The sequence below is a fragment of the Netta rufina genome (genome assembly GCF_964035555.1).
Source record: "Netta rufina genome assembly, chromosome: 8".
In the NCBI taxonomy this organism is placed as follows: Eukaryota; Metazoa; Chordata; class Aves; order Anseriformes; family Anatidae; genus Netta; species Netta rufina.
In genome coordinates this window covers 21,598,722-21,622,317 of record NC_140131.1, presented here as the reverse complement: position 1 = coordinate 21,622,317, position 23,596 = coordinate 21,598,722, and the positions used below count along the sequence as shown (strand labels likewise).

Here is a 23,596-nt window from a genome sequence, read left to right as displayed (position 1 = left end):
GCTGGGGGGAGCCCCCCCGAGCCCCGGAACGCCCCCCCCGGCAAGCCCAGCCCCGGCCCTGGGCGCCCCCCCGCGGCTCGGAGGGCCCACAGGTGTAAAAAAGGGTGGAACCGAAACCGTTCTTTCTTCCCCCAAAAGTAGGTGTCCCCCCGTTGTATTTTGTGGGTTCTTAGAGCTCAGACCTAGAGAGCTGTTCCCCCTTTGTTAGGATCAGCAACCCCACAGAACTGCTGCAGCAGGCAAGCAAGCCAGCACAGCACCAAAGCCCTAATTTTCAGATAATTTTTGGATGTGCATCACCCTCACAGCATGATAAAACACGGCACGATGCCACATGTGCTCAGCCAAAGGCAGCGTGGTGCTGAGGCAGGGTTTGGGATGGCACGGGGAAGGTCCCTGTGCTGCACGCAGCACCTCCTCGCCCAGCGAGGCACAGTTTGTTGCTATATCCCATCAGATTTGGCTCTCCCAGCTCTCCCCGCTCACCCTGCTGGATTGCTGACCGCATGCTGCAGGATAAACTAACGCAGCAAGGCTGGTGCAGCAGGTTTGGGTGTTTTTGGCTTTGCAGCGGGGTCAGGCCATCACACAGAGGCCACAAATAGGAAACTGAGGACTTACACGACCACGGCTGCTCCTTGGGGAAGGCTGCATCTACACCGTGTCAAAAATGCAGCATCCTCATGCTCCGTGCTTCTCAGGGAGAACTGCTGCAACATGTAGGATTTAATGTCAGATTTATCCCCTTGCCCTGCACCTTGTCAAAACCTTCTAGGAAGATGTTCCTTGTGTGCTTCTGGTCACAGAAGCGAGGAATCAGTAGCCCCTATAGGAACCAAAATACTCCAAGAAAAGTGTCAGCCTAACTTGAGAGCAGCAGCAAAATTTATTCAGCCCTTTTGAACAAGGCCTGGCCACCAGGACTGAGCCAGGTAATTAGTTGGCAAAGTGTAAGACAGCACAGGGAACCTACTGGCCTATGAAGGAAGGAGGAATTTTTAAGATTTATACTGCTGAAGGGACTGATGATCAGTAAACTAAGGGGCACAAACAAAAACGCAGCTGTCCTAACCCCTCAGGCAATAAAAAGGGTTCAGCAGCGGTGGACAGCACTGATATAATTTAACAGTTTACTCATTAAACTGAGGGCCAGGTTTGTTTCTGCAGTTGAGCAGATTCTGCTGAAGTAAGCAGCTTTAACAGAAGCTGTACGACGCTACAAATCTCTGTGGCACTGCATTCTGCCAGGAAGGCACGGGCAGGCATCCAGCAATACTTGCAACCCAAAGGGCAGCTTGGCACAGGGGCAGTTCCTGGGCCCCCTGCCACCTGAGCCAATAAAAGAAAAAAAAAAACCTCACCCTGCACACTGGAAGTGTTACACAAAACCAAGCACACCTCCTTGCCCAGCTCTCCACTGCACAGGAGTACAGCCAGTACGTTTAAGACAAGGGACACTTCTCAGCACAACTGTCCCAAGTTTCCTAAACTGTTCTGCAGATCTCATTTATGATATCTTAATTGATTTCCATGCCAACTGTGCTACACCAAGGTAGTTCTACTCATCCTATAGCACAATTAACAGACATCTAAATCAACATGCCCATGCCGTTTATTTCTCAGAAACACCAGAGACAAAAAGTCAAGTCATCTTCTGAGAACTTTCTTGGTTTGATGAGCAAACAGCTGCTGGTAGAATACTCCAAAGGCGAGGTGTTTCCGAGACTGTGGCAGATACTGCATAGGCTGGTTTTCGACACGTGAAGCCTGGTGCAGAATCCCATCCTTCTACCTCCCCAGGGCAGACTTGTGCGGCTGTCAGACCTGCAGTGAAGGCTCTAACTGTGCTTTAGGAAAACTTCCCTGCCTGAGGTGGTGGGCCGAGGAAGCCCCCTGCTTGCTTGGTGGCAGCCCGGGATGGAGCAAGGCCGAGCATCTTCTGAATGTTCTGCAAAAACAAGAGCAGAAGAGCACGTCAGTAAGGCCGTGACAAGGGAGACACCAAAGAGGAAGAAATCCCAGCTCTGCCTGCAAGTGCAGCCTTCCTGCTAGCTTCAGCAGATTCAGGTCCTCACCCACACAGTCTTATTACCAAACTGCCCAACATACCGTGGACATCTGACCTCGCAAGGTCGAAAAATGCTTTAGTACAGAGCCAAACAACCACCACTAATGGCTACAGTTATAGCCGGGCCCCTCTCTTCTACCCCAGCTGGAGCCTCATGACTAAATCCTCATTTTGGCTGAGGGCTCTTTCCCACCTCCAGGTGGACAGCACACAGTCAGCTGGGAGATGAGTGCATTAATGGCTTTGTTTAGGGGCTGGTGTCTTCAACCTGCAATAGTCAGACTGGCAGTTTGGCTGCAGAGTGTACACAGAAGCAGGTTCCTAACGTGTGCTCACAGGCAGAACCAAAGCAGCCCTCAGTTTTCACGAGTTCTAGAAACCACTGTCAATGGCAGTGCCATCCAGCAGAGCCTGAAAACTAGCGAGGAACAAATGCAGTCTGAATTTGGGTCAGCAACATGGCAACCAAAGCAGATGCCAAGTTTGAGCCAGACAGTTAGGTGCAGAATTAATTTGCATGCTGGTGATGCAGACAAGAGCAGTGGATTGGGGGAGACGTACTGTGTAACAGGCCACACATACCAAGAAACTGACTGCTGAAATGCCCTCTGCATTTACACCTGTATCTGAGCAAGGTGTTTAGGTAGAAAACAACAAGGAAGAAATTCAGTAATAAGAGTCAGGCACTAGCTGAACACCTCACAACAGAGTATTTAAAAGTTCAAAGCTTTCCTGTTTGTTTGTTTTTTTTCCTGACACTCCCTTTAAAATCTTCAACAGTGCAACTACACAAGTTAACTTTTCCCTTAGTTTCATCCTTTGCTGCAAATAACTGCAGCTCAAGCAGCTGCTTATGCAGTGCTGGCAAAACAAGGACGTCTGATGCAAGGGAAAGAAGAAAACAATTGTGCCCCCTCCTGTCATCTGCTGAGGGCTGGCTATCCAGATAACAAAAGGAGGAAGGAGGATTCTCTTCAAACCTGAGTGTCTTCCCTAAAATAACTGTCAGGACAGGTCAGATAACAAGGTCATTGAGTTCTTGAACTTTTTTTGATCATGGAAGGAGAATAACAAAGATAAAAAAGCAGAGCTTTTTAATTCTAGAGTAACTGGAAAGGATCATTCTGGGTAGAGGCTAAGGAAAGGAAGGCTTCAGACTGAACAGACAAGCATGAAAGTAGAGGAGGGGAGCACTGTGCAGGAGTAGCACCAGTTTTACAGTACCTGCTCAAAACAAACCCCAGTGACAAGCAGCAGAATACAGCACAGTTTACCAGACCATCTTTCACTACAGCTGATGTTTGCCACGCAGGATAATATCCACGTGAGCAGCAGCGCTGTGCTATGCCTCGGTATCCCCGGCCTGCAGGGAAGATGCACCTGAGACTTGCCAGGAAGAAGTCAGCAACCAGCTCGGGCTCTGCAGCACAGAAACACCAACTGGTTCCAGCCCCGAGGTGGCTGTGGAAGCAGCCCAGGCACACCTGTGTGGTTCTGTACTTCAGTGAGGCCAGACAGACCAAAAGGGAGCCCTGCACAACCACTGACTAGCTTTATCCATAGCATAGTCAAGTCCACAGCCTACACAAGTTCACCACTCATGAAATTCGGCAACTGGATACATGAGAGTGGTTCACTGCAGGAGACTCCTTTGTGTGGTTCCTCTGAAGAGCTTCCCGTCGAGATGGACAGGGGGGAAACAAGCAGCTTTGGGACAGACTAGGCAACAGCAGAGGGTGCTGCAGAGTCGGCAGCAGGCAGGAGCAGCATCCTACCAGCTTTGTACTGCCTCACGTGTGGAGCAGAATGAGGTCCTAGCAGAGCATCCAAAGCAGCAGCCACCTCCCTCCCTGTTCCTCTGAGTATCAGGGCAGAGCACCGTGGGGCTGAAGTTACTCCATCTGCTTGCATGGAGCTAAGAGGAAGAGAGACAAGTTGTCTGCATGTGGATTCAAGTCTCCAGTCACATTCCAGGCCTTCCCCTTCCCCACGAGTCCTCTCCGTGCCTCTGCACTAGCTGCCATGCGGTTTTGCTGCACAGCGATCCCAGCACCCACGCAGCTGGGAGCTCCAGGAGGCCTTGCCTGGAGGAATCCAGCCCGGCTGCTCTGCACAAGGAAGCCTGCAGAGCCTACATCCACCACGAACAAGACCACTACCTTGAGGAGCACGGAAGGAAGATGATAAAACTTAGCTCCAAAAGGTTCCCTGCCCCTGGATGAGGCCATGTGGGAAAGTGCACTCCCAGCAGGAGCGATAACTGCCGGCTCCCTCTCCCCCCTGGGATGACATTTGAGAGGAGAGGCCTTGTCTACAGCTCAGGCTTGTGTGAAAAGGAAGCGAAGAGCAGCAAACGCCCGAGGACCAGCAGCCTGCTCCTCTTCACAGGTGAAGGCTGGGAGTTCAGTGACAGGAATGGGGCCAGAGGATGTAGCCCTGACGGCGTGCCTCACACCCAGCGGACTTCCCCAGCTGAAACCCAGCGGCTCAAGGACCCTCGGAAGGCCTCTCCCAGCAACCCTCCTCTCTCCAAACAGGAAGGCAGGAGGAACTGGGGGACAGGATTTACGTGCCAGGGAGAGCGAGGAACAGCGCAAAGGAAGTTACTCACTGCGAGGAGACTATTTCGGGAGATGCTGGCCAGGTCACAGGCAGCGCTAGCTTCCCAGTCAGTGTCTGAAGAGTTTAGCACCCCCACACGCATGAAGACTGCGTGAGGAGACTGCCTGCTGCCGCCCATCTCGTTAACGGGAGCTTAATTAACAGCCAGTTTGTCTCCCCACCCTCACGTACTCCCCTGCATTTCCCTCAGGATCACCTGTTTTCACGTACACAAGAGTTCCTTATTTCGGAGTTCCACAGAGAAGTCTCTTCTCCCTGCCTTTGATCCCTTCCCAGGCAGCTCCAGGATTTAAGGGAGGGCTGAGGGCTGTCGTTCCCTTCACTTGTTTACAGCCCATCCCTGACTCTCAGCACAGCTCTGTTCCTTCTCCTTATGTATATCAGACACTCCCACATCAGCTCTCCTCCCTCAGGCCAGCAGCTGCTTTGAAGCCAGCCTAGTGAAATTTCCCCTTCTGCACACAGGGTCACAAAACTTTCACCTCTATAGTCACAGCACCAAAAGCAAAGTATTTGCACCATTGTAAGCCCTCAATTGCTTTCTTCCCTTCTCCCTCAGCCTCTCAGCCCTTCCAAGTCCTCTTCCCCACGCTATTACCATCCAAGTGCATTCAAACAGCAATAAAACCAAGAACAGGATGCCAGGAATCACAGCTCCAGTTCCTAGCTTTTGCACACAGCAGTGCAGCTGGTCTGCCCATCCCTCTGTGCAGCAAGGAGGAAGAAACTTGGAGCTGCCTGGCAGATGGAGAATCTCAGATACAGTTAATCACGATCACATCAATAAGGCAGCACTACAAAGTCTAGTGCTTCAGTGCAGAAAGACCCTTTTCTGCAAAGCAACGTTAACTTCCATCCTCACAGGGCCATCGGCATGAACTCTGCTGCAAAAGGATATTTTTTTGCCTGAATTTCCTCTTGAAAGCCCAATCCACTGCAACTAGCTCAACATTTCTCCCCAGAACCAGAGTGGACAACCACTTGGTTCTATTCATTTCACAACAGTCACAGCTTGAAATGCCCAGGGCTAGAACCAACCACAGGAATTTTATTTCTGGACAAAAAAAAAAATCCACGGGGGATTTTTGAGCAAAGGAGTTCCCCTATCAACTCAACGGGTGCAAAAAAATTCTCGCAGATGGTGTTATTTAGTTTCACGTAATAGTCTGCACCACTAGAAAAAAGGGACTTTCCATGCAACAGGTAAAGTCACAGAGCAGCACCACAGAAGATTGCCTCAAAGAACAGTACCAGACCACAGCATCGCAGGAGGATGATCCAAAGACGTAAAAAGGTCTCCTTTCTCTCAAAGCAGCGTGCACTGCTCCAGCTATTGGGAAGTGAAACAAGATTTGTCTTCCAGAGAACACAATGGGGAAGTCCCTGGCCTTTGGCACTTGGAAGCTGCCCCTGCTTCGAGTGAGAGGATGAACCAAAGGTTGAGAGGATCATCTGGAGGTCACGAGGTACCTTACAATTCATTACTTGCTTTTGCACACAGCCAGGCACAGATTCATTTCAACACAAGCACCCAAAACGGAGAACTATGTCCAAGTCGACTCATTAGCAGGCACTTTTTGACTAAAGGAACTTTATTAAGTTGCTCCATCGAGCTCACCCAAACCTCTGACAGCTGGCATAACACACCACTTCCCATCACCGATCCGCTTTGAGTCCCTTGGCACCCCCGAGGAAAAGCAACAAGCCGGTCAAGGAGAAAAGCAGCGAGAATTCAGGAAGCAAATCAAAGAAAAGGGAAACAAATACGGAAGGGCAGATCACTTGCAGCTAGTTGCACCAGCATTCATCCGAATTCCAGAATCTATTATTGTATCCCCAGCACTCTGAGAAACTTTGGCAACCAAAGCAGACTTCTGGTTGCGCCGCAGAGGTCCGCTTGTCCTCGCCAGCCTTTCTGCCAATTAAACAGTTAATGAACCTTCATCTTCATCGCAACACATCACTGCTGCTCAACACGAGGGTGCTAGCCAGCTGGATAACACAGCCTGATCCTGAACAGGCGCTTCCTTTTATCCTCAGTGACGCTTTTCTCTTTTCAAGAGACAAAACTAACCAGCTTAGCTGAGGAACTGTGTGTAGCCTACTCCTGGCTTATCGCACCAGACCCCTTTCCCGAGTCTCTCCCTAACACTGGGAGAGACTCATTTCTGAAAGTAATGTCCTTAAAAGAAAAAATAGGAGGTCAGCAAAAGCAGTAAGGACAAAAGCAAAAAAAAAAAAAAAAAAATTAATCAGAGGCACACACAAAGACATCCATTTCTGCCAACCCTGTCTTAGCATCCTGGTGCAATTCTGATGTTTCCAATCAAGCCTTCCACACCGTCCAGGATCGTGGCTGCTTTTAAGATCCCAATCTACAATTACTATGAGTATGAAGTACAGGAATAACACAAACAGATCAAAGAATACACATGCAAACTGGACAGCAGTGATACCCTTCTTTGATAGCTTCTTCATGGGCTTTCCTTGCTCCAAGCATGCAAGAGACAACAGCGTACTCACCTGTCTGATGGACATCGTGCAGAGAATGTAGAGGAAGATGAAGGAGCAGTCAGTGTAATCCTCACCCAGTAGGTTGCGGTGGGACAAGCCCTGGATGTATGACAGGGGGATAAAGGGAAGTTTTGCCACCACTCGGCCATCAAATCTGGGAAAAAAAAAGAGCACCAGATCATAAATAGGGAGAGTAAGAATGCCTTTGGCTATACAAAGAACAAGTGAATGCTTCTAGCAAGCCACCAGAGCAGACAAGACCATGTGGAAGACTTAAAAAAAAGCCACGCTGCTTTTCCCCAGCTCACCTTTATACACACTACAGGAGGTGAATGCACCTCTCAAAAAGCCAATCACCCAGAAGGTTGGTAGGCTTCCCTCGATAACCATTTTGCCACGGTGAGAGCATTTAATAGTGACATACAAGTGATCAGCTGGACAAGTTGTTGATTCAGGAGATCTTTGTCGGCGTTTTGCATTTACTGGGGCATTTCATTCAAAAACCAGATTTAACAGATCACTCCCCAGAACACAGTCAGCACTGGAACAAAACGATGGATTACCACCACCCCGATGTACTGCAGCTACTGCAAGAAGACAGACTCTTTGCTTTAAGCAAAACAGCATTTTAAGCAGAGCCTAAGTCAAAGACATCTGCTCCTTTCCTAGAGCAGCTATGGTTCTCAGCACAAGATGCTGAGAAGAACCACAAACAGCACGCTTTTTAACCCAAACAGCCTTCTCTGCGCTAGCTCTGCAGGCAAGGGCAGTGCAGAGGCAGGACGATAGCGCCTATCTCGAGCAGCCTGTCCTGCTCCTGGAGCTCCTCCAGCTCCACATTCCAGGACACCAGGCAGAGTGTGAATTCTGGCCAGTTCGCAAAGATTTCTCCCAACCCAGACAGTCGACCCAATCTTTTGAAGTAAAGCGTGTACGATGCCTCATCAGCATGTGCATAGCTGGATGTTATTTTCTCTGCATGTGCTGATTTTCTAACAGGTGTTTCTTGTTTCAAGAGATCCTAAATGAGCGTTCTTTCCTGTGGAGATGCATTCACACAGCTACAGCTCAAACACACGCCAACTTTGTTTACATCTCACAAGCAGCTTGGCAGAGGAGCTAGGAACGGATGTTTATCTCCCAGTAACATCCCCCAGTGGCTTCAAACTCTGCGTTATTCCTGCTGTGAGAATGACAAGTACTTCAGCAGTAGCACCCCGAGGTACCTGCTTTTTCTTCTCCAGCAGGTTTTCACAGTCATCAAGAAGGGGTACCGAAACGCGCAGCTCAGAGCAAAACAGGGACTTGATTGCATTAAGCAGCTTCTGACAGGAGAAAATTGAGACACACAGAAGCTAATTTCTCTCCCAAGAGGAAGCCCATCTGCTTGGAGGCCAACGCTGCTGCAGAGCTCCCAGCCCTAGAGAACCTTTTAAGCCACAGCAGTCATACAGCTGCTCACCTTCACATGGAATTCTGCTCTCTGGGTTTAAACCAGCTTCCTACTTATCCCTCCAGTGGGGTCCGTGACCACTGCCACTTTAAGAAAAAGAGGCAATCATCAGGCTGATTTCTGTTTTGGCTTAGCTGTCTGCTGCGGACTTAGCAAAGGTGAGGTGCCCAGGCACAGAGCAGCAGTGCCCGCATAGCCCTTGTCCAAGGGGTGGCACGCTGTGTCACTTCCATGCAACTCCTGCTCCTCTTGTCCCCCCAGAGCAATGAACTCATTCAAGAAAAGGAAAGGCAAGGAAATGGGGCTATAGTCACTGCAGGTGTCAGCCAGCCTTTTCCTCCTCCTCTTACCACACCCACAGCACTTCAGTGAATGACCTGGCAGCAGCAGCAGCTTCCCACACAGTGCCTAAAAGCCTCCTGAATTCATAACTGAAGCATTCTCTTGAGCCAAGCAGCTGCCTCTTACACTGTGTCAGGGGAACAGCAGTACATGAAAGAGAAACAACTCCATCAAACCATTCTAGAGGCTTCAGACAGTGCAGGTACAAGCCAGCAAAGCTGCCATTCAGATACAAACATACTGAGACCAAGAGCAAAGATCTAGCTAGCTACCCCCAAAGGCAAGACAGCCAAATCTCCAGATTTTGACTCAGTTGCCTCAGAACTGCCAGACTTAGCAAGAAAGTTGCTTCAATTCTAACACTGCTCTTTGGATGCTCGTCTTCAGGTTTCCAGGATGGGCTCTGAAAAAGAGGCAGCTAAAGGCAGGATATGCCCATAAGCTACATATCAGCACCATGGCTGGTAGCATGATCTCTACAGATAAGAACCCTCAGAAGAAGAACAAGACAAGTCATCTTAGTGGTCCTAAAGGAGAAGAAACCAATTAACTCATTTTTTAGGATAATACATAAGGAAGGAAGGAAGAGACACTCAAAATTCAACCAAAAACCAATTCCTTCCTAAAAAACTCAGTGAATGTACAGTCCCCTAACACTTGTCACTCAGCATACTCCAAGCTGCCTCTTTCCGCTCTAAGAGACTAAAACAGAATAGGGTGGGTTTTTGTTTTTTTAATTGTATTGCACCAAAAATAGCTAGCCAAGCACTTGAATGCCTCAGGTGCAGCACTACAGACACCGTGCTGCTGGGCACAAGATACACCTCCAATCCACCCTCAGGGCTGCAGATGGGACAACAATAGCTCAAGACTGTACCCAGATTTTAAAGTCCTTTAGTGCTGTGCTCCTTTGCTCAGTTTCAGAGCGTTCCAGAGAATGCTAGATGCTGAGGTCTGACTAAGCTGAATAAGGAGTCCACACTGGCAGTTCTGATATTATGTTACCCCCTGTTTGCAATTTATCCACCCACAGATCTGCAGTAAAATAACAATCGGCTATATCCTGAGGACTGCCAGCAGAGAAGCCAGAGGTTTTGGTGTCCAAGAACGTAAATTCTCGTTTGCAGCATCAGTATATTGCCCAGATACCACGCAGTCTCCATATCGGAATTATCTTCAGCTTTTACAACCAATGGGAAGTCCACATTTCAAGACTGAGCCAAGTTTTAAAAGCCAAGAACAGCCTCTCAGTTTCATGTGTCTGGAAGCAAGCCTTCTATAACCATGCAAAACAGAGTTTTTTGGTTTTGATTTCAATTAGACCAACCTCGGGTCATTTTTAAAGCAAAAGAAGATTAGAGCACATGCCTAGACCTGTTAGTATCTCCACTCTGATCACCTTAAGTAGGGCAGCAACAAACTCTGCAATTACAGCTCATTTCTGAGAGCAGAAGAGCTGACCCAGTTTTGCTTGCAAGTGTTCTTCAGTCACATTACAGCAGAGCCAAAGGAGCTGCAAACCACAGCTGCTTGCCTGACATCAACCAAACCTGCCCTAGAAGATGGTCCCAAACAGGAGGATGTTAGAGCTGCATCCAGCTGGCTTTCCATTTGTTGAATGCGATTGCATTCAGCATGCAGTGTCCACTCTCAAGAAGATGCGTGCTGTGAGTGATCCGTTTCACACCAATTAGTTATGGGCCTTGGAGAAGACCCTGCCACTAGAATACTTCAGGTGGTGGAGTGAAAACTAAGAAGCCCAAAGTTTATGAAAAATCCAGGAAGTTGATACTTACATGGAGTTAAACATTCCCATCAAGGCAGTGAAGCAGAAGCCAATGGCAAACATGGATTTCATCCGAACCTGCAAGTAGAAAGGTCAGAGATGAACAACAGGCCTGCACTGAGGGATTAGGGGCTGAAACCCTCAAGAAGAGGCTTTGTATAGAATCACTGCAATCTAGGGGAAAAAAAAAAAAAAAAAAAGGATGATGCAGAACGCTGGAAGGATTGTAAAAAGTGACCAGAGAACACCCAAAGTAATATTCCATCAAAAACTGGGCACAAACGCAGCCAAAGCAAAAACCACTGATGTCAAGAACCAATTCAGAGAGAGGAAAAAAAAAAAAAAAAAAAACAGAGTGTTCAAAAATTGTGCTGTTACCTTCCACAGGTAGGCCTACACAACCAGCAGGGACCCATTATAAAGACAGAACTTACAGGAGGAAGTCAGACAAATTAGTTCTACTTTGAAAACATCACGGAGGCTTATAAAAATGAAAACAGCTGAGGCTGGGGATAAATTAACTGCTGGAGAGCTCTGTGGCTCATACTAAGTTCTGTACCTATTAGAGAATCCAGAAAGAGCTGCAAGGAGGACTTGCTACAGCTGACAACGGAACAGAGTCTGTCTGTCAGAAAGCTGCTGACTGAGATCTTCAGCAGTTAGGAACTGGCTTTAGTTTCCTTACCATTGACAAGTCCCTGTTGTTATTTTTCAGTTTCTCCTCTTGTCTCTCTGGAAGGACAAAAACAACAACAGTTATCATCAGTTGTACCAGCCTAGAAACCGAAGTGTTTTCATTTCCAGGAAGCTTTAACCTTCCTGGCTCTCCAAACAAGCAACATTCCCAAAACCAACTCCAGCTCTCTGTGCCAGACGTATCAAGTGAAAAGCTGTACAAAGCCAACTGCTCCTCCATCCCAGCAGCACGCAGCAACGCAGGCACAAAAGAAGAGGAGGCTGGAATCACACATTCAGCACTTCAGGAAGAAATGCACAGAATGTCAGATTTGCCAACTCAACCAACTAACACAGCAGCATGAGCAATGTTGCCAGAAAACAAAGACAGTGCCTACAAAGCATGCTTCCAAAAGAGAGCAGGCTCAATTTGCCACAGGCTCACCACTGTAAGCACATTATATAAACAAGGATTTCATTTTGGAGGTTTTTGGGACTCCCAAACTGTACACAGAGCCAGCAAAGTTGCCAGTTTCAGTAATGACTTTTGTACTTCTATCACTCCTAAAAGACTCTCCAAAGAAGAAAAATGTTTCCTACACAAATTCCAGCAAAACACACACCACTGTGCTTTGCAGAAAACACTTCTTTTGAAATTCACTCTGTCCTTAAGTCACCACAAACTTCAAAAGCGCTCATTTTCCCCCCCTATTACATTTCCTGTGCCCCTCACTGGAGAACTGCTCAGGTCTCAAGGACCACCCACACCTGTCACTTCTTCTGTCCCTTTTTCCCGTGTCACCCAATCCCCTGTACTCCTCTCAGGCTGAGGATCCAGAGGGGCACGAGGGCTTTGAAGCAACATTTAAGCTGGAGTAAGGCTGTGGGCAGATGAATTAAACAAGGAATAGTGTGAGAAGAGGAGGAGAGAAGGGCTATTCAATGGGTGCGTTGCCTGATGGACCCCTGTGATGTTTCAGTACCAGAGGCCCACAGCACAGAAGCTCAACAGTTATCTTTCAAGCCCCAATCAAAACCTGGTGAATACAGGGCCTCAGTATTACCACAAAGCAACAGCAACACCCCTACCCGACCTCTTAGAATCCTCCTTGCTGTTTTCAGCTGTTCTTAGCTGCAAACCATCCCCTCGGGCAGGAACTTCCCAGACACCTGCTTCCTGACCTAGGTGGAGAATTTTGTTTTCGGACATTTCAGCAAGTAGGCCAGCTCTTTAGGAATCGGATTTGGCACAAATACTTGTTTTTTCCCCCCTCTGCTACATAACTAACCACCTAGGAGATGGGCTAAAGGTTGCACGGGGATCAAGAACACAGCCAGATGCCCAATATACCTGACCTGTTTCTCACCCATTTCTACAAACTCAAAACAAACCCCCTCAGGTGTCCCACCATCCTATCTAAGTGGTTATTCCCACCCAAGCCACACATAAGAAGCATTTAAGTAGATTTAAGTAGTTTAAGCTGGTTAAGGCTGAGTCAACAGGGAAGAGCCCAGAGCTCCAGCTCTTCTAATTCTGCCCATCAGAACACAAACCATGGGGATACAGCGAGCACCTTATTTGCCAGCATTGTTTCTTCTGCTGTCTACCGAGCACTTCTGTGGGTGCTGGGAAGATCGCTGTCCTTTCTTCTAGGGGCAGGTGGAGGCAGAAAGCACAGCAAAGCCACAAGTTAACGAACCCACTCTTCCAGATGAAGTGACAAAGCTGCATCGTGGCATTAAAGGTGCACTGCTCCCGCAGTACAAAAGGCTATTGGGATAGAATATGGCTGAAATGGGCTCGCTTCACAATTAATAGAAATCGGTAAGTAGGAAACACCAAATTAAGCATGCCCACACAACTTTCATCCTCCCTCCTTGTGTATATGCATGATTCACCCCCAAACATGACCAGGTCAGGTCACACACACACCTCCTGCCTTGTTCTTGGCAGAAGATGGATGGCAGCTGAGGCAGGTCCTGACCACAGCTACAGCTTATCTGTGAAGCCTGGGTTGTTTTGTTTTCTTTAAATTCTACAATTCTAGTTCTTTTAAGTGACTCCAGCTCAAGTGATCTGGCTGTTCTACCAACGCTACACACTGCAGAATGATTTAACATTCAGCAAGTCACTGAGATCAGAGTTTTTGAAGTAGTTAACGGCTATGAGTCATTTTCTGGATGTCCAGCTTGACATTTAGACCTGATTTTGCAGAAGCACTAAGAATTCAGCCTTGCCTGAAAGCAAATGAGACACTGAAGTCATGCAGCACTTGCAAAACAAAACAAAAAACAACCCAACAGTCCGAGTATCTTAAGCTTGGCCAGCAAGCATCACAGCAAACAAAATCAGTGGTCACTTCCTAAGTTTTGTTCTCAGCTCCTTTGTGCTTTGTTTTTCATTTGCAAAACAAGATTATTTCAGCGTATTTAAAAAAAAAATCAGTTTTAAATTCCTCAGATTCTACTGTTTATTAGTTTAATTCAAGCACAAGTTAAATATTCTCTGATAGAAACACAGCTTGGATAGTGCCCTGCAAAAAAAGTCACTGACAATTAAAAGTGACCATAGATAACAACAGCACGTAACAACTTTATAAAGACTGCCTTATCTCGTTAACAGTCACAGTATGCATGCATTACTCAGGACTAAAACCTGAAGATATGCTAGGGGAAGAATTTTGGTTCCCATCCCTTCAGAAGTCTAGCAATAACAGGTTTTCATACCTAGGAAGAACCGTTTGAAGATATGTTTATGATTACTCCCAAGCTTTGTGCAGATCAAATGACTAATCCAGCTACCTGGTGTTACACAGGAATGAGGAAGCCAACTCCCAGGAGCTCTCAGAAGTGTTCCTGCTCTGATTTCTGTAATATTTTAACCAGGCTTTACTTTATAATCCTGCAGATTAATGAACCTCAGCTTTAGAAAGTTTTCCTAACATCTACCACATCGTTCTTGCACAGTCCAATATTTAAAGAGTTACCTTCACACAGAAATAAATAAGTATATTGACAATTAAATAGAAAGAATGGAAAAGAAAATCATTTAGCAGTACTGATTTATCAAATTTTAAGTAAATTTCAGTGCAGTTAGAGTCAACTCAGGCAAACACCTAAAGCTGTGACGTGTTCCAATGAAGAAAAACAAAAGCTCCACAGTCACTCATGCAGCCAGAGCTGATGCAAGCTCTACATAGAACAGCAAGGAACTTCAGCAACTTAAGTCAATAATAGTAATGGGAGTCTGAATTTGATGAAAAGCATCAAGAAGCTACAGGCTGGCCTCCTGTCCTGGAGGAATAAGGCCAAAGGGTTCACTGCCAGTCGACAGGCCAAGAGCCAGCTCCAGCACCACTTCAGAAGGAAAGGAGAATCACTTCCTTACTGCTCCCCTGTTCTTGGGGCACTGCACGCCCCTCCTAATCTTACCTATTTTCTTTTTCTGCTGCCGGCCTGCTGATTCAGTTATCGTTTCCTTCTTCTTTTCCACTGCAAAAATGCAAAGAAAAATATTCCATCAGTTCTACATAGATCCCAGCCTCCTGTTCCGCACCAGAAAACCATTTTATTACCTTTATAGGACGGACATGAAAGGAAGCAAGGTAGAGCGTGTTCAGACTCTACAAGCTATAAACCACCAAGGCTGACCAAACCAAATATTTAAAACCCAGAATATTTTCCAAATCTTGGATGAGGTATAGAAACGTTTCAAAGGGTTAATTGTAAACTCTGTCAAGAGCCCGTTACACTGTTAACCAAGCAGCCTGAGGACAGTTTTGGCTGAAATGACCCTTGCTGATTTGTCATTAGCACTAGACAGTCCTTTTGATTCAGCAAGTCTAATGAAAAGAGCTTTGTGACAAGCTCTGCTCAGATTATCTGCAGTGGGAAGCAGAACACAGGAAAGCCTGTGTTCTCTGCCTGCCTGTGAAGAAGGGATGTAATTCTCAGGGGAAATGCTGTCCAAGCAGTCGGCCACAGCCTCTCCATTCTCTTTCAATTAATTAGTACTGAAGCATTTCCAATATTTTCAAGTAAGAGCCTAAGCTCATACTTACTAAAACCCCAAGTCAGACACTCACCGAACAGCTGCAAACAACTAACACTGCAGCAAAAAAAAAATACCATAAAACCAGCAGGGCAAACAATCTAGAAAGAGTTGGCTCACCTGCTAACAGCAAGAACAGCTTTTCCAGAGAGAGACAGCTCTTAAAGTTCTGTAAGATGAGTACTACAAGAAGCCAGGGTGATAAAACATGGCTCTGATCCACCAAGAGTTCTTTTTTACTCTCAGCTCTATGTACCTGTATTGTATCTACTCCACCAACAGATAGAGCTGGCTCCTGTTAGCTCACACAATCACCTTTAGAGGGCTGAGCATGAGGACTTCTCCCACATTAGTGCTAGCTCAGCACAGACTTTCTAGCCCTCATTTCAAAGCACAAGTGAAATAAAGACAGTCTTCACAGACACACAAGTCACGCTGGCTTCCAACCTGCTTGTTACCTGCAAGTCAGCCACACTGAAAACCTACAGAAGGTTTCCAAACATCCCTTCCGCAGCGATGTTGTAAGGCACGTGCTTTTCCAAAGAACAAGAACATCTTACACAGGCAGGCTACAAGGAGGGCACAAACCAGGCAAGCCTGCTCAAAGGGAATGCTGGAGCATGCCAGACAACACACACTGCTCACAGGGAAGGCTGATGGAGCAGCTGGTGCCAAATCCAGGGGGGAGATCCTCACCAGTCCACCCCTGACCAATCCACAGAACCCCACGGCCCCCAGCTCGAACTCCAGCTGGAGAGCACTGACTCTTCTGGCCTAGCTATCGCTCCCAGGCCCAACACGAGGGCTCTTCCACGTCCCACCTTCACTCTGAAGAGCACTGTTGACCCTCATGCCAACCCCGAGGATCCCTGCAGCCCTACTGCCCTTATGGTTTGCAAAGAGCAAACAACTGTCAGGCAGTCCCACAAGCCTGTCTGCAGGACCGTAAGTCACAGAGTCACTCTTCCAAACACACCCTTCTGATCAGACTTACTCGAGCCTTGCAAGTTTACCACCACATTTATCCCAGGACACTTGCTAGCATTTCTTCAGCAGTCTCCAACAACAGTGGCTCTCAATAGAAACAAGAGGATAGGAAGAGACGAAGCTGAGGCTTATGAATAACAGCGTCTGGTCAAGCATGCTACTCGGCCCACTTGTTTTGGCAAACTGCTCGGATTGCTAGTGCTCCCAAGGGAGAACTTGGGATCTCAAATGTGTTTTTTCCTGTTTCAGATGTGTTGGATAACAGTTGAAAGGTGTGGTTCAAGTGGTCTACTTTACAACCTGTCTGTAAGCCAGCTGTCCTCAGCATGAGAGGAAAATAGAAAAAAAAAAAAAATCAAGCCTGGATTTTTAGTGACTCCTCACGGTTCTGTTTCACTTTTCTGGAGAGGAAGGGGATTTGGGGGCAGGGTGGGAGGGAAGTGTCAAACGAGGTTGGGAACCGATTGAGATGCACGAACCTCCCATCTTTCCCTTCGCAGATTAGAACCTAGATATCAGGAGAGCTATAAAAACAAACAGCACTCAACTCCTAGAGCAGTGATTAACCCCCCGAGATTACGCCGTGCTAACTGCCTCCGAGTTCCACAGGACGTTACCTCCAAATCTGCAGCTGGGTTTCGGTGGCTCCTCCAACCCAACACATTTTTATCAAGCAGAGGGGGCAGGCAGAGATGCAATCTCCATCTGATCCCACTTGATGACAAAAGCCCCTAATTTAGGAGCTGATTCAAGCCTGACTACAGTCCTACTCTTCAGCTTGCCTTGCCCAGGGGAAGGCTGCAGTAAGCCAGACTGGAAGGAACATGGTTTGCTAATCCTGCTCTCACAAACCTGGAGCACTGACAGCACAGTGAAATATTTTTTAAGGTAAAACCAGCTCTGGTTCAGCCCCAGAGCCATTGTGTGCTCTGTTACTGCTGCAACTTGCACAGGGAACATACAAGCGAGTTTGAAAGCTTAGCTCAGTTTCTCCTCTGCGCCTTTGTTTCTGATGCAGACAGGTCCATCGAAAAATGCCATGTTCAAGTCACCATTTTACCATTTCCTGGCAGATATTTAAACAAGTTTTAATATCTGAAGCATATCTTCTGGCTGCTGGCCCTCTACTGCCTTTTCCTACCCTCCCTCATCATTTATTCAGTCCTTCCCAGGCCTCTAAAAACCTCCTCTCTACAGAAGTTATCTGGGACATTTTTTCTAGTCATTACTATTTTTGTTTCCAGTTTATGCTAGTACAATTTATTCTTGTACCAGCTGACAGCTCAGACCTTCCTACCATGACTTTGTCCTTACTCATTCCCCATCGCTGATAGCCACTTTTTATTTTTATTATGCTTTACCTTTCATGGCATTCCTTTTACTCTAGGTCTTTCTCAGTATAGATCTCATTCCCCATTCTCCTTGGGAAGCAGAAACCACATCCTTGAACTTATTTCAGGCATCTAAAGGATCCACAAACATATATACACACTGGCTACTCATGCTCAGAAACAGATTCCAGTACTGATCTCTTGTCCTGCCCTCCAGGAAGGGGGGTGAGGGGGCAATTGGGACAACACAACTCATCTCAGCACCAGCCTCACCTCCAACAAGAGGAAAATTAAGGGCAGAAATAAGTCTGCTCCATACCAGTTTGGGTACCCTGTAAAGTTCAGCTCCTGTGAAACCTAAACTGAAGAATGTTCACTTCCCTCTCAGCAGAAAATGCAGCAGGATTTTCTCAGAGCACAGAGCCCTTAATTTGACATTTGCTAAAGCAGGAAGAAACATTCTCTCCCGTGTCTGAAGAGTACTTACATTTTTTGCTCTGTTTTTCCACTTCAGCCTTTAATCTCTTGTATTTGTCTGTTCGGTACACCAGCACCCAAGTTATGCCTGAAACAAACAGCCAACAGGTACCTAGGTAAGCGAAGGCCTCTTGCAATAAAGAAGCAAGCCAGCAAATACATACACAAAAACACACGTCATGTCTGCAAAACCACATTATAACCACCAGCAAGTTACATCACTTTACTTCTAATCCCCTTTTTGCACTCCAATGGTGCCTATCAAATAATCATAGAACGTCCTGGGTTGGAAGGGACCTCAGGGATCACCCAGTTCCAACCCCCTGCCATAGGCAGGGACACCAACCCCTAGATCAGGTTGCTCAGGGCCTCATCTAACCCGGCCTGGAACACCTCCAGGACATCCACAGCTTCTCTGGGCAACCTGTTCCAGTGCCTCACCACCCTCTGAATGAAAAATTACCTCCTAACTTCTAATCTAAATCTCCCCTTTTAGTTTAAAGCCATTCTCCCTCATCATTATCTGAGCAAACTGATGCTCCCCATCTTTTTTATAAGTCCCCTTCAAGTACTGAAAAGCTGCAGTGAGGTCACCCTGGAGCCTCCTCTTCTTCAGGCTGAACAGCCCCAGCTCTCTCAGCCTTTCTTCGTGGGAGAGCTGCTCCAGCCCCTCGATCACCTTCGTGGTCTCCTCTGGACCCACTCTAACAGCCCCACGTCCTTCTGGTGCTGGGGGCCCCACACCTGGAGGCAGCACTCCAGGTGGGGCCCCACCAGGGCAGAGCAGAGGGGCACAATCCCCTCCCTCCCCTGGTGGTGCAGCCCAGGATGCAGCTGCCCTGCTGGGCTGCAGGCACGCACTGCTGGCTCACGTCGAGGTTTTCATCCACCACAACCCCCAGGTCCTTCTCTGCAGGGCTGCTCTCACTGAGTTCTCCCAGTCCGTGCTCACATCTGGATTGCCCCAGCCCACGTGCAGCACCTTGCACTTGGACTTGAACCTCATCAGGTTCACGTGGGCCTGCTGCTTCCCAAGCTTGTCCAGGTCATAAATAAGCAAAAGTGCTTGCAAGTCACTGGGTATCTCACGGAGCACTTCTGTTCTGTGGTTTGTTTAGCCCCTTCCTGCTTCTATTTCTCAGTTGTTGCTCACCCTAAGCCTATGAGCTGATTAAGGCAATAAACACCTTTTTGTTCTTCATTTTCAGGGCACCTAATTAAGATCCAAGGAATAATTTCTGCACCTATGAGGACCTGACTATTGGTTACAGCACATCTCAAAAAAGCAAACAGAGATATTCACGTAGGAGGGACCTCACAAGACCCTCCAGTTTAACACTGTGCATTAAAACACGACCCAAACTAGTTGCATCACATGCCCTGCCCCAGTGGTTTATGAATTGCTTAACCCGAGGCTCTTGGCCCTTTTTTTTTTGGCTTCGATTTGACAACAGCGCTGTGCTACTGAGTGCCTGAGAGCCCAGCTGCAAGGAACAGAACCATGGGGGCACTTCTGAGGGTAACACAGCTTCTTCCTCTGCAAGGCCACGAGGGGTACGCCATCTGAGCCCAGCGCAATGCAGGAGGGCTCCTAGACAGCAAACACAGCCTATTGATCCAGCGGCTCTGAATTCCCCAATGGAAAGAAAGAGAGGGTCTTGCAGCCTCAGCTCCGGGACGTGAGGAGATTCAGGGGCACAGCTCAGTGCCAGGAAGAGGAAGCAACCTCCGGCTTTGACTTCCCCAGGGAGCATTCCTTCACCTCCCGCACCAACTCCACCCCCACCACCCACCACCTCTTGGGAAGCACCCGCTTTAAATCACCCCGAGGAGCAGCCCCTTGAACTCACCTCCACCACAAGCCGAGCCCCGCTCCTTAACACCCCCCACACCTCCCCCACACCCCCCCGGTGCCCCCCAGCCCTTCCTCCCCAGGCCTTTTCCCCCCCCAGCAGCCTCCCACCGCCCCCAGCAGCCTGCAGCTCCCCCCCCGCGCCCTCCCCCGGTGCCGGGCCCGCTCCGGGCGCCCACCCTCTGCCAGCAGCGCGGTGCAGACGGAGATGAAGACGATGAGGAGGGTGTCGGCGAACATGGTGCTCATGGCGCCGCCGGAAGCGGGCCTCCTCACAACCCGGAAGTCCAGCGGGCAGCGCGTTGCCTAGCAACGGCCGGAAGCGAGGCTGCGGCCGGCGCTTCCGGGTGAGGCCGTCAGCCAATGGGATCGGCGCCGGGAGGAACGAGGCGGGAAGGGCGAGGGGAGGGGAAAGGGAGGAAAAGCGGCGCTGTGATTGGCTGAGAGGGCTGTCAGCGTGATGGGCCCCGCCCCCGCCGCTGCGGGGAGGGGGAGCGCGGCCTGGGGGCGGTGTGGGGCCTGTCATGGCGGCGGGGCCTGTGCTTGGGCATGGGGCTGGGGTGCGCGTCCTGCTGCCGCGTCAGCAATAAAAGGAATAAAATAAAAGTTGTTGAAACGCGATTGTCGGCTCGTTACTGCGATGGGTCACTGTGCTCCTGGGGAGACAAAGGGCTAGGAGCGGGGGAACACCCCCCACAAGCCCCCCTAACGCCATGTCTGTGGGCACTGTGTGCAGGTGGGGCGGGCTGAGGGCGCCAGCAGGGAATTCATGTCACAATTAATCAATAATTACAATTTCAATTACAACTTCAATAATTATAACATTAATTGAGGCTGCAGCACCTGGGGTGACAGAACTGGACCCCCAGCAATGGGCAAGGAGATGTGGGAAGCAGAAAGGGAAATGGGGCAGTGCGGCGCCTCCTCAGCTCACTCAGGAGCTGGCCCTCAGTAACCCGTGTCCTGCGAAATGGCACCCGCAGGGCAGGCGAGGAATAAGGCGAAAAGCCCCACCATCGCCCACAAACTAAACACTGTGCGCAGAAGGATGGTGGCTTAATTGCGGTTGAGGGGTGGCAGCACGTGTGATAAGTGAGGGAGCGGGGTTAGACAGCAAACAAATGCCTGGTGACATTCCGCTGCCTGGTGACATTTTGTGTACAAGGAAACACAAGCACTGCATGTGCAGGTGGCTACGCAGTGGCTCTGGTGTTACTAAAACTTGCAGCTCGGTGCCCGCTGCGCTGCCTGGAAAACCTCGGAGGGAAGTGAGTGAGAGCCATCAGAGAGAGAGGGATGAAATTAATATGGATGCTTCAGTTTAGGGTAAACGACAGGAAAATACTACAGCTGCTGATGTGGCAGGACCCTTGGTAATCGTTTGGGCCTTGCTGATGTGCCTCTGTGCCCTTTCCCTTTCTTTGGAGCTCCTTGGCTTTCCTGCCTGCGCGATTTTTCACTACCACAATATTTAGAAATAGTTTTATAATTGCTATGGCAAAATGATTCACACAGTATCAGTTGCCAATACCGATCGCGGTCTGTCATGGAACAACCGTGTAGCAGAAGTGGGTCAGGAGCAGGCAGGCAGTGATGAACCCCTCTCCAGGGCCCACACTTTGAACTGGACGCAGAGGTGACACGGGCTCTTTGTAATTTCATCCTGTCGTTTTGAATCACACCAGGATCCTTATCAGCAGGTTTTTCCAGACAACAGAAGGCATATTACTCTCAATGGCATTTCCTTTTTAAAACAGTTTTCTGTGCTTTGATCAACATGTGAAGGACTGACGAGGAGTTGGATGCAGTTTGATTTGAACAAGCCTGGGATGTGAGCAAAAGGAAACTGTTTGCATAATACATGGCTCCGGATGCACGAGCTAAGGGCCAGTCCCATCTGCAAATATTCTAGGTGCAGCAGAGGTGATATTTCTGGAGGTAACCTTCAAGTCCAGACTGGAGGAAGACATTTCCAAACAGATTTGATATACTGAAGTCTCCAGACTGAAACTGAACAAAAGGTTAGGTTGCTTTGCACAGGGTGTTAGTGAGAGGCACTTAGGAGGAACAGAGTGTAAGATTCTCAGGTACATTCCAATGAAAGCTGCCATCTAAAACTAACTGGGACTTGGATTTGATTCACTTCCAGTTTATTGCCGTGGCCTGGTTTTGAAAGAGCTGTTAATCTGCTCTCTGCAAGTTCTCTTTGTGCTCTGTACAAATAAATCTTGAATATCCCTCACTTGTACTGCCATCAAGAAGCGTTTACTTATCTGCCCCTCTAGAAGCGTGTCTGCTCCTGCCACGTGCCAAGAATCTTTTTTTTGAAGGGGAACGGGTGATGAAATGCTGTGATGGGCATCCCGCAGAGCCACTTGGCTCTGGGGTCAGGGACAGCACAGTCTGAAGTGGCTGCAGCTCAGCAGAGGTTTTGATCTGCCTCCAGAAAGGGCAGCAGCGAGGGAGGAGAACCAGATAACCTGGAGGTCACCGCGCACCGAAGGGGCTTTGCCATTCAGACATGGGATGAGAAGGATGAACTCGGAACAGCTCCTGGTGATGCACAGGAATTGTACCCGCGATCGGCGCTTGGAAATTTGCATGGAGCCGTGGGAACCCACTGGAATTCATCCTCGCAGGAAGCTCTCGGCCACATTTAGCACTTCCTGCCCGCCGTGCCATGCTCCCAAGCAACAAGCCGACACTGCTCAAGGGCTCTTGGCAGCGGTGGACAGAGAGGCTGCACCTTCCCAGGAGATCCTCTCCTCATCTGTCCTCTGCGTGGTGAAGGCTGGGATGTGGGACCCCATCTGGCAGATGTTTCCACAGCACTGTATTGAATTGGGAGAAGCTAAAACCTCACCAAAACCTCCTCATCTTATGGATGGGGCTGGGAGGAATCTCAGTGTGTTGCGTAGGCCATCCCCTGCCCCAACGCAGGATCAAAATTTGAATGAAAATTTCTATACAGGAACCTGCCTAGTGTGTTTTTTTTTATTTATTTGTTTGTTTGTTTTAAATCCTTGGTGGTGAAGAATCCTTATTATCCCTAAACAACCTAGTGGGGGACTTAAACACTCTCACATTTAGCAAATGTCCCTTAATATCTATCCTGAATTGCCCTTGTTGAATTTGAGCTGGCAACATTTTGTTTTGGTCCCTGCGGGTAGCAGAAATGTCTTCCCTGCTGTCTGTGATGTCCCTTTATGTATTTTTGAAGTGTGTGTCATGTGTTCCCTCAGCCATCTCATCCCTAGCCTAAACCCAGAGTTCCTGTGGTCCTTCTGCACAACCAGACCTCTGCCTGCTGCCAGAGGCTCCGTGTCTCCGTCAGGCCTCATCTCTCCCAAAACGCGGTACCCAGCAGTGTTCGTGCCGAGCCGAGGGCCAGCGACTGCATTCCACCTGTGTTTTCTGTGTCCCAGCGGGATGTTTGCC

At 48.5% G+C, this 23,596-nt stretch overlaps 1 protein-coding gene across 1 annotated transcript; it reads right to left on the bottom strand.

Annotated features, from left to right (window-relative positions):
* Nucleotides 1-1,594: 1,594 nt before the first annotated feature.
* TMCO1 (transmembrane and coiled-coil domains 1) lies at nt 1,595-20,443 on the bottom strand. The gene is made up of 7 exons (XM_084290924.1): nt 20,338-20,443; nt 18,317-18,394; nt 14,893-14,952; nt 11,471-11,517; nt 10,796-10,863; nt 7,214-7,358; nt 1,595-1,948 (listed from the first exon to the last, which is right to left on the bottom strand). The coding sequence occupies exons 1-7, from the start codon at nt 20,405-20,407 to the stop codon at nt 1,850-1,852; spliced, it is 567 nt and encodes a 188-aa protein (XP_084147050.1). The 5' UTR covers nt 20,408-20,443; the 3' UTR covers nt 1,595-1,849.
* Nucleotides 20,444-23,596: the final 3,153 nt, after the last annotated feature.

Bases quoted from the DNA above. Each gene is read 5' to 3' on its own strand.
- TMCO1 (XM_084290924.1), bottom strand. From the start codon at position 20,407: ATGAGCACCATGTTCGCCGACACCCTCCTCATCGTCTTCATCTCCGTC. The intron at 11,518-14,892 runs GTAAGATTAGGA...TTGTCCTTCCAG, and splicing joins GCAGCAGAAAAAGAAAATAG to AGAGACAAGAGGAGAAACTG. The intron at 1,949-7,213 runs GTGAGTACGCTG...TTGTTTTTGCAG, and splicing joins GCACGATGTCCATCAGACAG to AACATTCAGAAGATGCTCGG.